This window comes from Mustelus asterias, chromosome 12 (assembly GCF_964213995.1).
Source record: "Mustelus asterias chromosome 12, sMusAst1.hap1.1, whole genome shotgun sequence".
NCBI classification, from domain to species: domain Eukaryota; kingdom Metazoa; phylum Chordata; class Chondrichthyes; order Carcharhiniformes; family Triakidae; genus Mustelus; species Mustelus asterias.
Window position 1 is genome coordinate 101,716,484 of NC_135812.1, and position 12,592 is coordinate 101,729,075.

Sequence of the window (12,592 nt, forward strand, 5' to 3'; positions counted from 1 at the left end):
AAGTTTGTTTATTTATTTATTAGTCACCAGCAGACTTACATTAACGCTGCAATGAAGCTACTGTGAAAATCTCCTAGTCGCCACACTCCGGTGCCTGTTCCGGTACATCGAGAGAGAATTTAGCACGGCCAATCCACCTGACCAGCACATTTTTCGGATTGTGGGAGGAAACCTGAGCACCCGGAGGAAACCCACACAAACACGGGATGAACGTGCAAACTCCACACAGACAGTGACCCCCACGTCTGGTGCATAAACACCAGCAGTGACTTGTTGGGCCGAATGGCCTGTTTCTGGTGCTGTAAGCTCTAAGTGTGAACCATCCAAGTATTTGAGCAGTCTAATTTGACCTGTTGTTTATTTTTTTCTTTAATTCTGGAGTGTTTGACAGCTGGGCTGTTTGTTTGGCGGGGCTTGTGAAGCCTTGGTCCGAGCCAGTCCCTTCCTCTAGAGATGTCCAGGGCATGCTGAGGAAGCCGGGTCTCGTAGAGGCCAGTGTAAACACCGAGAGTGGCACAGGTGGTGGGGAATAAACTATTTTCTCAGGACGCGCCGAATTCTGACTGCCTGAGTTTGTCAGATTGGAAAAGAAGAATCTAATTGGAATTCATGCCTAGGATCGGAAGTCTGCAGTAATAGAAACCAGCCCCACGCGAGAATTCAATTCACTTCCCAGCCTGAGTTTCCAATGCTTTAAGTCTTTAAATTCTGAAACACCAGCTGGGACCTGGAGATGAATATCATTCTGATTAATTTCTGTCGTTGATGAGATGCGATGTAGTCAGATTTCTGTGGGTTCTCATCTGTCGTGGTCTATTTTTAGTGTGACCCCAAGTTCATCGAGAAATGGGGAATTTAAATAGCTTTGATGTCTCTCACCCTGATATAAAAAAAACCTATTCCCTTTTTTGTTTCTTCTCCCTGTCGCTGCTCTCTAGGCGAGGGTGACACTGGCAGGCTGGTATTTATTGCCCATTCCTTGAGAAGGTGATGAAGGCCAACCTAATCGCATCATCCAGAACTTGCTGCACTGACACCCGCCCACTCATAGCATTACAGTGCCGAAGGAGGCCACTCGGCCCATCGGGTCTGCACCGACTCTCCAACAGAGCATCCCACCCAGACCCGAACCTTGTAACCCCACGTATTTACCCCGCGGGGGGCACGGTGACACCGCGGTTAACACTGCTGCCTCACAGCGCCAGGGACCCAGGTTCGATTCCCGGCTTGGGCCACTGTCTGTGCGGAGTCTGCACGTTCTCCCCGTGTCTGCGTGGGTTTCCTCCGGGTTCATAGAAATCATGGAATCATAGAAACCCTACAGTGCAGAAAGAGGCCATTTGGCCCATCGAGTCTGCACCGACCACAATCCCATCCAGGCCCTACCCCCTTATCCCTACATATTTACCTACTAATCCCTCTTAACCTACGCATCTCAGGACACTAAGGGGCAATTTTAGCATGGCCAATCAACCTAACCTGCACATCTTTGGACTGTGGGAGGAAGCAGGAGCACCCGGAGGAATTCTGGGTTCTCCGGTTTCCTCCCACAGTCCGAAAGATGTGCTGGTTAGGTGCATTAGCCATGCTAAATTCTCCCTCAGTGTACCCAAACAGGTGCTGGAGTGTGGCGACTTGGGGATTTTCACAGTAATTTCTACTTGTGAGCCTACAGTAAGTCCACAGTAAGCCTACTTGTGACACTAATAGAATAAACTTCAAGCTAATCCCTCCAACCTGGGACACTAAGGTGCAACTTAGCATAACCAATCAACCTAACCTGCACATCTTTGGACTGTGGGAGGAAACCGGAGCACCCGGAGGAAACCCACGCAGACACGGGGAGAACATGCAGAATCTGCACAGACAGTGACCCAAGCCGGGAATCGAACCCGGATCCCTAGCGCTGTGAGGCAGCAGTGCTAGCCACTGTGCCATCTAGTGTGAGGGGAGGCACTTTCCAGACCAGTACAGGAGGATGGACAAAGAATAGGCATCAAACAAGAAAGATGAGGGTTGAGAGAGGTCTGGGGACACTGAAGAGAGACTGAGCGGGAGAGCTAGCGGGGGTGGCCGATGGTGTGGCCAATGATGATTGAGTAGAGAGAATGGGTAAATAAAGTTGGAGGGGCAGAGTGTGAGGGCGCGTTAGCGGAGAGATTTGAAATTGAAATAGTGCGTATTGAACTCACTGCAGCAGCCAGATTTGCTGTGACATTTGAGACTATTGTCTGCTAATTCTTCACACTCGCTCTAAAGGTCTGTTCAAGATTTCTCTTGGCTGTCATACTTGTTCAAGATTTTCACCTTTCTCTCTCTCTGACAGAATGTATGACACAATCTGCTGCTGGATAGTTCATCGTTCTCTTACCTCGCCTTCCTTTGCTAAAAATACATTTTATTGAAAAGATAGCACTACTGCCTCACAGCGCCAGGGACCCGGGTTCAATTCCGGCCTCGGGTCACTGTCTGTGTGGAGTCTGCACATTCTCCCCATGTCTGCGTGGGTTTCCTCCCACACTCCAAAGATGTGCAGATTAGATGGATTGGACATGTTAAATTGCACCTCGGTGTCCCAAGATGTGTAGGTTAGGGGGATTAGCGGGGTAAATACTTAGGGTTGTGGGAACAGGTCGGGGTGGGATTGCCCCTTACTGTCAGGGGGATTACATGGGGTTACAAGGATGGGTGGGCTTGGTGTGGGTGCAGACTCGATGAGCCGAATGGCCTCCTCCTGCACTGTTGGGATTCTATTCTATTCATATAAAAGTCCCATCACATAACAATACAAAAGTTGACATTGCATGAAGTGCAAAACAGATCATTTTCTTCCAGGGCAGTAGGTGACACTCTGAGGTTCCTCACTACACTGACAATCACAGGGTACATTTACAACATACTGGAATATTTGAAATGAAACCTAAGGGAGATTGAGGATTTTCACCCAGCGCTGAATGGAAGAGCGGTGATACATGTCCCAGACCTGGGATAGTGAGAGTCTCGGAGGTGATGGTGTTCACATGCACCTGCCGCCCTCATCCTTCCAGGAACAAGTACAAATTTCCACATCTGCTTTGTTATCCCCCATCCAAACTCTCAGTTTTTATTCCTTCCGGGTTCCGAGTTGATCACCCTGTGCCCTTCCTCCCATCAGCATTCACAGCGTTGGAATCCACGTTTATTGTCCTGTCCTCTTTTCTACGGGGGCGGCACGGTGGCACAGTGGGGTTAGCACTGCTGCCTCACAGCGCCAGGGACCCGGGTTCCATTCTCGACTTGGGTCTGTGCAGAGTCAGCACGTTCTACCCGTGTCTGCGTGGGTTTCCTCCGGGTGCTCCGGTTTCCCCCCACATTCTGAAAGACGCGCTGGTTAGGTGCATTGACCTGCAGTGTGGTGACTAGGGGAATTTCACAGTAACTTCACAAACTATTCTGCCACACAAAAGCATTCAGGCTAAAATTAATAATCAAGCTTAGTCACAAGTGAGAGAAGTATACAGAAGCACACATACAGAGAAAATTGCCGTTGTGGTATTTTATATGTGCTTCCAAGTGTGAATCCCAGGAATGGATTGAGAGTTGAACCACAATAAGGGCTTTATCTCAAAAGAATGTTCAACACGCGAAAGCTTTGGAGGTGGGAGGGAAGCAATTGATTGGGATAATTCCAGGGATGGGGTTACGTGGAGAAACTGAGGTTATTCTCCTTAGAGCAGAGAAGGCTAGGAGGAGATTTGATAGGGTTGCAGATAGAGGTAATAAAGAGGGACTGTTTCCAATAGCTGATGGGTCGATAACCAGAGAGGACAGCTTTAAGATGTTTGGTAAAAGAACCCCCGGCAACATGAAGAAAAGGTTTTTACACACAATAACTGTCCAATGGGCTGGTGGATACAGATTCAATATTACCTGGTCTGGCCTACAGGTGACTCCAGATCCACACCTCCCTGGTTGACTCTTAAATTTACCCCCTCAAGGGCAATTAGGGATGGGTAATAAATGCCGGCCCAGCCAGCGACACCTCCATCCCATGAAAAAAATCTGTGGAGCTCAGTCACCAAGCAGAGGTTAGGGTTCATTCCCCACACAGTGGTGATCTCAGATGGCACAATCTCGCGGGTGAGGCAGCGTTCCTTGGCTTGGTGACTCAGCCTGGCTGTGTGTTGGAACTTGCTGCCTAGGGTCACACCGCAAGCAAGGTCGCTCGACCAACGTGGGGGAATTATGTGCTGGGCCCAGTGTGGTGAGGGGTTGGGTGGGAGGTGCTGGGTGTCAACATTGACTGCAGTGAAGTTGTGGATACGATGTAACTCTCTCAGGAACAATGTGAACTATATCAAGTTAGCCCCTCTACAGCTGTCTCCAAGTGGCCTCATCAGTCAGGCAAGGAGCAATAAAGGTTAAGCTGTAGTTCCACTGAAGAGAAGTTTGCAACAACTTGTGCATAGTCACCTGTGAAAGTACAGCCTCGAGACGTTTCACAGGAGCCCAATTGGACCAAGTCACATTAGAGCAGAGATTGGTGACCAAAGGTTGATCAGAGGCAGGTTGCAAGTGAAGTTGGATAGGGAGGGAATTCCAGTCTGTGGAATCTGAATAAGGGTACAGATTCTAACGATGGAGTTCTGAAGACTGATATCCCAGCCAAGCACAAAAAAGCTTATTTATTAGTGTCACAAGTAGGCTTGCATTAACACTGCAATGAAGTTGCTGTGAAAATGAAAATGCTCACTGGAATTCAGAAGAATGAGGGGAGATCTTATAAAAACATGTAAGATTATGAAGGGAACAGATAAGATAGAAGCAGGGAGGTTGTTTCCACTGGTGGGTGAAACTAGAACTCGAGGGCATGGCCTCAAAATAAGGGGGAGCAGATTTAGGACTGAGTTGAGGAGGAACTTCTTCACCCAAAGGGTTGTGAATCTGTGGAATTCCCTGCCCTGTGAAGCAGTTGAGGCTACCTCATTTGAATGTTTTTAAGGCAAGGATAGATAAATTTTTGAACAGTAAAGGAATTAAGAGTTATGGTGAGCGGGCGGGTAAGTGGAGCTGAGTCTACAAAAAGATCAGCCATGATCTTATTGAAAGGCTCGAGGGGCCAGATGGCCTACTCCTGCTCCTAGTTCTCATGTGTTTTTAAGATCCTTTAAGAGGCCAGATCTGGAGGATCATTGCAATCTCGGAGGGTTAAGGGCTGGTGGAGGTTTTTTCCCTTCTTGCAAAAGGCTGTTTGACCAAAAGCAGGAAGACTGGACACCGAGTGTTCAGATATGATTAAATGTCAGTGGGGGAAAGGGAAGCTCTTCCAATGGATTATTGTGTGAAATTGTTCCTCACTGGCCAGCAAAACTATTTACTTTTCCTCCTTCTATCTCCTTGCCCTGAAACCTCAGTGAATCGAAAGCCAATGTCACACTGTGGCATCTCTTGTGGCCAGTCAGTATGAGGGGGGCAGCTGTTTCATTTTAAAGTCAATTTCACAGATCCTTCTTGACATAATGACTGTTACGTTACACATGGTGGGTGGAGAGCTATTTGTTCAAGTTAGAAACTTGCTTTTTTTTGACATCCATCATGTCCTCGGAGGTGGGATGTGGGATCACAAAGAATTTCACAGTACTCTTTGAAGGGTAGTCACTGTCATAATGTTGGAAACATGGTAGCTAAGTTGGACACAAGATCCCACACAGAAACGTGATCATCATAGAATCATAAACTCTGCAGTGCAGAAAGAGACCATTCGGTCCATCGAGTCTGCATTGACAACAATCTCACCCTAGCCCTATCCCCGTAACCCCATATATTTACCCTGCTAATCTCCCTGACATACCCCTAACACGAAGGAGCAATTTGGCATGGCCAATCAACCTGACCAGATCATCATCTGTTTGAGGGGTATATATTGGCCAGGACATGAAGGAGAGCTTTCCTGGCATGCAATCTTTAATATACACCCGAGAGAACAGGCACAACCTTAGAATCTTAGAAACCCTACAGCACAGAAAGAGACCATTCGGCCCATCGAGTCTGCACCGACCACAATCCCACCCAGGCTCTACCCCCATATCCCTACATATTTACCCACTAATCCCTCTAACCTACGCATCCCAGGACACTAAGGGCAATTTTAGCATGGCCAATCAACCTAACCCGCACATCTTTGGACTGTGGGAGGAAACCGGAGCACCCGGAGAAAACCCACGCAGACACGAGGCGAATGTGCAAACTCCACACAGACAGTGACCCAAGCCGGGAATCAAACCCAGGTCCCTGGAGCTGTGAAGCAGCAGTGCTAACCACTGTGCTACCGTGCCACCCCTTGGTCTAACTGAAGGACAGCACCCCCAACAGTGCAGCATCCAGTATCCAATCTGGATACTTGTGGGACTTAAACCCACAATCTTCTGATCTGGATGTGAGTGCCATCCACTGAGTACATGGCTAGGCAGCTGTTAGCTGACACAGCTTCATGATGCCTTGTTGAGTATATTCAAGATGGACATCAATAGACTTCTTGGGCAATAGGGGAGTTGATGGATTTGCAAATAGTTTGCGACGGTGGAGATGAGCTAGAAGGTCAGCCCTGGATGGAGGAACAGGTTTGAAGTGCTCAGTGGCTGAATCCCGCCCCAAATTCTTGAGAGTCTTGGAATGTCTGGTTCTGTTTTGAGGGTCTAATCTCAGCCTGATCTAACTTCCACTTGAGGTCTCCCCCTCCTATCCTTCACAAGGGAGGAGGAGACCAGGTACTCGTTGTCCAACAGGTCCTCATGACAGCTCAGAGTCCTACACCAAATTCAAACTTCTCCACCCAGGATGCTGTGGGGCATGAGAGAATCTATCTGGGAAAATGGGATTGGGAGCATTGACATACCCAGGGAAATGGGATTGGGAGCTTTGATGTACCCAGGGAAATGGGATTGGGAGATTTGATGTACCTGGGGGATTGGGAGCATTGATGTACCTGGGAAAATGGGATTGGGAGCATTGATGTACCCAGGGAAATGGGATTGGGAGATTTGATGTACCTGGGGAAATGGGATTGGGAGATTTGATGTACCCGGGGAAATGGGATTGGGTGCATTGACGTACCTGGGGAAATGGGATTGGGAGATTTGATGTACCCGGGGAAATGGGATTGGGAGTATTGATGTACCTGGGGAAATGGGATTGGGAGCATTGATGGGAATAGTGTAATTTGAGGTGAGGGATTGCATGACTTGACTGGGCCGGCAGTGAGCAGCCACTTTGTACAACTTAGAGCTACCCCTCAGATTTGAGTTTCAGTTTTCTCTCCTGTCCAAGTGTCCCTATCCAGTCAGCTGATTCCAGCTCCTATTCTCGAACTAACTGTTAGTGGATGTGATGAGTTTTTTGGGCAAAGTCACCCTCTGAACTCCCCATCCGCCGGTAAGCTTACCATCCAAGCCCAGGGCCTCAGCTAGCAATGCAGCTGCGATGGGACAACTCACTGCAGGAGATTCCACAAACACCACACTCAGTCCAGTAAGAGATGTGGCTGAGTTATTTTGGAAGCACCTTCATACAGATGTTATTTTGCAGTCTCGGATATTAGAACATAGAACAGTACAGCACAGAACAGGCCCTTCGGCCCACGATGTTGTGCCGAGCTTTATCTGAAACCAAGATCAAGCTATTCCACTCCCTATCATCCTGGTGTGCTCCATGTGCCTATCCAATAACCGCTTAAATGTTCCTAAAGTGTCTGACTCCACTATCACTGCAGGCAGTCCATTCCACACCCCAACCGGGTTAGAAGTGAATGGTTAATGCAATCTGAGTAAAGAACCTACCTCTGATATCCTTCCTATATCTCCCATCATGAACCCTATAGTTATGCCCCCTTGTAATAGCTCCATCCACCCGAGGAAATAGTCTTTGAACGTTCACTCTATCCCCTTCATCATTTTATAAACCTCTATTAAGTCTCCCCTCAGCCTCCTCCGCTCCAGAGAGAACAGCCCCAGCTCCCTCAACCTTTCCTCATAAGACCTACCCTCCAAACCAGACCAAACCATATTAGTGCCAGTTAATCTTATTTCATTCTTTCATGGGATGTGGGTGTTGCTGGCTAGGCCCAGTGTTTATTGTCCATCCCTAATAGTGCTTGAGAAGGTGGTGGTGAGCTGCTTTCCCGAATAGCTGCAGTCCATGCAGTGTAGGTACATCCACAGTGCTGTTAGGGAAGGAGTTCCAGGATTTTGACTCAGCAACAATGAAGGAATGGTGATCTATTTCCAACTTAGGATGGTGTGTGATGTTCCTATGCATTCTCAGTATTTGTAGCACATAAACAGGCCATTCACTCCAAATGTTCCATGCTAGCATTGATGCCCCACACAAGCCTCCTACATCTCTTCAGTCTATTCTTTTTCCCGCCATCCCTTATGTGTTTCTCTGGCTTCCCCTCAAATGTATCCAAACTATTCACCTCAGCTGTTGGAAAGTAGCTGGATTCAACTGAATGCAACCAAGGCTGGCAAAATCATGGCAGTATCACTCAGCTGGCATCACTCCACTCAGCTGGCATCACCCCACTCAGTCAGCTCTCTGTAACAGCACAGGAGCTAACCAATCATAGCAATGGGTAGACAGACAGCCAAGAACATGATGTGGGGGCGGTGGGGTCAGTGGGTCAATGGGCCGCCAAAGAGTCAATGGGTTGTGGTCGGGTTAATGAGCCACGGTGAGGTCAGTGGGTCAATGAATCACAGTGGGGTCAGTGGGCCATGGTGGGGTCAGTGGGCTGCAGTGGGGTCAGTGGGTCAATGAGCCACGGTGGGGTCAGTGGGCTGCGGTGGGGTCAGTGGGTCAATGGGCCACGGTGGGGTCAGTAGGCTGCAGTGGGGTCAGTGGGTCAATGGGCTGCCATGGGGTCAATGGATCACAGTGGGGTCAGTGGGCCACGGTGGGGTCAGTGGGCTGCGGTGGGGTCAGTGGGTCAATGAGCCACAGTGGGGTCAATGAGCCGCAGTGGGGTCAGTGGGTGATTGGGCCGTGCTGGGGTCAATGGGCTGCACTGGGAAGGGGGCCGGGTTAGAAGTGAATGGTTAATGCAATGTGTTGCCTCTCGTTTGATTCTCTCTCTCTGTCACCCAGGTGCTGATTGTGACGTGGACTCTGCCGCCCGCTACGTTGCCAATCAGTTCCTGTCACTCAACAGGAGCCCATCAAAGTTGATCTACCATCATTTCACAACTGCCACCGACACCTCCAATATCCAAGTTGTCTTCCAGGTGGTCATGGATACCATTATAAAAGAGAATCTGCAAGCTGTTTCACTGCTTTAATCCTTGGCAGAGTTGTGTGGGGGGAGAGGGGGTGGGGGTTGGGGAGAAACCGTTCACCCACAAGCTGGTGAGTACCGGTTGGTGCGGCTCAGGATTTCAATGCAGGCACGGGTGGAAGATACAGAACCTCGGACCCTCCAAGCAGCCGTCCTAACAACCTACTGACTTGTCACGCTGAACATGTTGAGATATCCGTCCTCAGACACCTCCTTTGTATCGATGGGGAGGGCGAAGATGGTGAGACTCTTAACATTTCAATATTTTAATCACACACCGACCCACCGGGGGTGAAGGTAAGTTGTATGAAGGATATTTAAATCTCCACGTCTCCACTATACAAGAGGGCACTGTGGATTCAATAACTCTAGCGCAGTCTTGGCCGAGTGAAGGCTGAAGGGCAAGTTTCTATCAGTTTGGACATCTCAGGCAAGCTTCTGGTTCCTGATTCCAGAGCCCAGGATTGGGGCAGTGGTGGCACCCGGTTGGCGGATGTCCCCAGTCTAGTTTCTTCAGACAAGGCATGGGGGCAAAACGGAATCTGCCACTGCGACGCTCTGATCCAAACCCCTCACAATGGGGCATTCCGGGGTGGTGCATTGTCCTGAATCAGTATTGCAAACCAGCATGGACAGTTGCAATCCTGAACGCCTAGAACTGTGACCTCTCATTGAACTAATCATCTCTCCATGATACGGAGCTTTCATGCTCTCCACCTATTAATGTCCCGGTTAATTGCTGCCTGTAGCCCATTCCCTGTTTTTTAGGCAGAAGTTTGAATTTGATTAAAGATCTGTGGGGATGTTGCCTCAGTGAAATCTGCTGTATTGTTAATATTGAATGACAAATGTTGCACTGGTAGACATTCGGAATAAAGTACAGTTAATGATCCTTCAAACTTGTTTCCGCCCCCTCTTCTGTTATTACACGCAGAAGGAACATTCACTGCAGATAATTAGGTTACAAATATGGAAAGAATTAAACCCTCTGCTTTAGTTTCGCTTCTTTAAAAAATGAATCAAGTCTATTGATTTGCAAGATCTGTTCTGAAACTAGTTTACCCTCCTGTGCCTCCAATGAGAAAGTGAGGGGGTTACCAATGGGTGTTAAATTTCCCAATAGCCCTTGTCACTGCAGGAGTTTGCACGTTCTCCCCCCCCGGTGTCCACGTGGGTTTCCTCCACATTGGTGGCGCGGTGGTACAGTGGTTAGCACTGCTGCCTCACAGCGCCAGGGACCCGGGTTCGATTCCCGGCTTGGGTCACTGTCTGTGTGGAGTTTGCACGTTCTCCCCGTGACTGCGTGGGTTTCCTCCGGGTGCTCCGGTTTCCTCCCACAGTCCAAAGATGAGTGGGTTAGGTTGACTGACCATGCTAAATTGCTCCTTAGTGTCAGGGGGATTGGAGGGTAAATACACGGGATGATGGGGATTGCTGTCGGTGCAGGCTCGATGGGTCGAATGGCGTCCTCCTGCACTTTGAAAGATTCTATGATTCAAGGAGGACGTGGATGTTTCTGAATAGTTTTGAGGTTCAAAAGCATGGGGCATCACTTCTCACTTTCTCAAATGGTGAAGAGGTAGAGTTGCCTTGGTAACAAATTAAGGAGAAACTGAGAGTACAAAAAGCAGAACAAGAAGAAAAATGGGGCGGGTGAGATGTTTTTGATTTGTCACATGTATTAGTATTCAGTGAAAAGTATTGTTTCTTGCATGCTATGCAGACAAAGCATACCATACATAGAGTACATAGGGAGAAGGAAAGGAGAGAGTGCAGAATGTAGTGTTACAGTCATAGCTAGGATGTAGAGAAAGATCAACTTAATGCAAGGTAGGTCCATTCAAAAGTCTGATGGCAGCAGGGAAGGAGCTGTTCTTGAATCGGTTGGTACGTGACCTCAGACTTTTGTATCATCTTCTCGTGGGAAGAAGGTGGAAGAGAGAGTGTCCGGGGTGCGTGGGATCCTGGTTATGCTGTAGGCTTTTCCGGGGCAGTGGGAAGTGGACTGAGGGAGGGTTGAAGAAAGCCGGAGAGGGAGCAGGAAGATGTCAATGGTCCCATTGTGAAAATGAACAAACAAAAAGATCATAGAATCCCTACAGTAGAGAAAGAGGCCATTCGGCCCATCGAGTCTGCACCGACCACAATCCCACCCAGGCCCTACCCCCATATCCCTACATATTTTACCCGCTAATCCCTCTAATCTACGCATCTCAGGACACTAAGGGGCAATTTTAGCATGGCCAATCAACCTAACCCGCACATCTTTGGACTATGGGAGGAAACCGCAGCACCCGGAGGAAACCCACGCAGACACGAGGAGAATGTGCAAACTCCACACAGACAGTGACCCGAGCCGGGAATCAAACCCAGGTCCCTGGAGCTGTGAAGCAGCAGTGCTAACCACTGTGCTACCGTGCCGCCCGGGGATGAAGGGAATGTATTGAAAGATTGAGGAAGAAATGAGAAGCAGGGTAGGAAAGGGAAGCATTGGAACTGGGTTGATGCTGGGAGGGCGCTGTTTTGACAGTAAAGCGTTTGCTGAATATTATGGACTGGGAGGGATGGTGTAGAGTTTGCTGACCTCTGACCTTCGCTAAGACAAGTCACAGAATTCTTCCCACTTCAAAAAAAAACTGCGGGTGACGCCATGAACATTTTTAAAAAAGATGTTTAGGTGGGCGGCACAATAGTATTGTCACCGGACTAGTAATCCAGAGTCCCAGGCCAATGCTCTGAGTTCAAATCCCACCAAGGCAGCTGAATTTAAGTTCAATTAATTAAAAAAAGCTGGAATTGAAAGCTAGGCTCAGTGGTGGCGATTGTGAAGCTATCATTGATTGTTGTAAGGAAACCCCATCTGGTTCACTGAAGTCCTTTAGGGAAGGAAATCTGCCACCCTTACCTGGTCTGGCCCACATGTGACTCCAGACCCAGAGCAATGTCAGTGACCCTTAACTAATCTCTGAAATATTTGGTTCAAGGGCAATTAGGGATGGGCAACAAATGCTAGTTTTGGCAGCAATGCCCACATCCCCTGTAAGAATAAAAAAGCTGATTATTATAGTGTTGGAATGTTTAAGCTACTACGCTGTATTGGCTCTTGTTAAATGGACACAATTCAGGCAACTCAGAGGTCTTGATTTAAGAACATAAGAGATAGGAGCAGGAGGAGGCCATTCAATAGGGTGATCCAACATTCCTCACATCCACTTTCCTGTCCTTTCCCCGTAACCCTTGATTCACTTACTGATTAAAAATCTATCTCAGCTTTATATATATATA

The 12,592-nt window shown here is 48.4% G+C and overlaps 1 protein-coding gene across 1 annotated transcript in view; it reads left to right on the plus strand.

The window, feature by feature from the left end:
* Positions 1 to 10,203, plus strand: part of gnav1 (guanine nucleotide binding protein (G protein) alpha v1) — a 150,571-nt gene extending 140,368 nt beyond the window's left edge. The window contains exon 9 of the mRNA XM_078225736.1: positions 9,121 to 10,203. Coding sequence (XP_078081862.1) covers positions 9,121 to 9,311 — 191 coding nt within the window. The 3' untranslated portion in view covers positions 9,312 to 10,203. The remainder of the gene's footprint in view (positions 1 to 9,120) is intronic.
* The last annotated feature ends 2,389 nt before the right edge of the window (positions 10,204 to 12,592 follow it).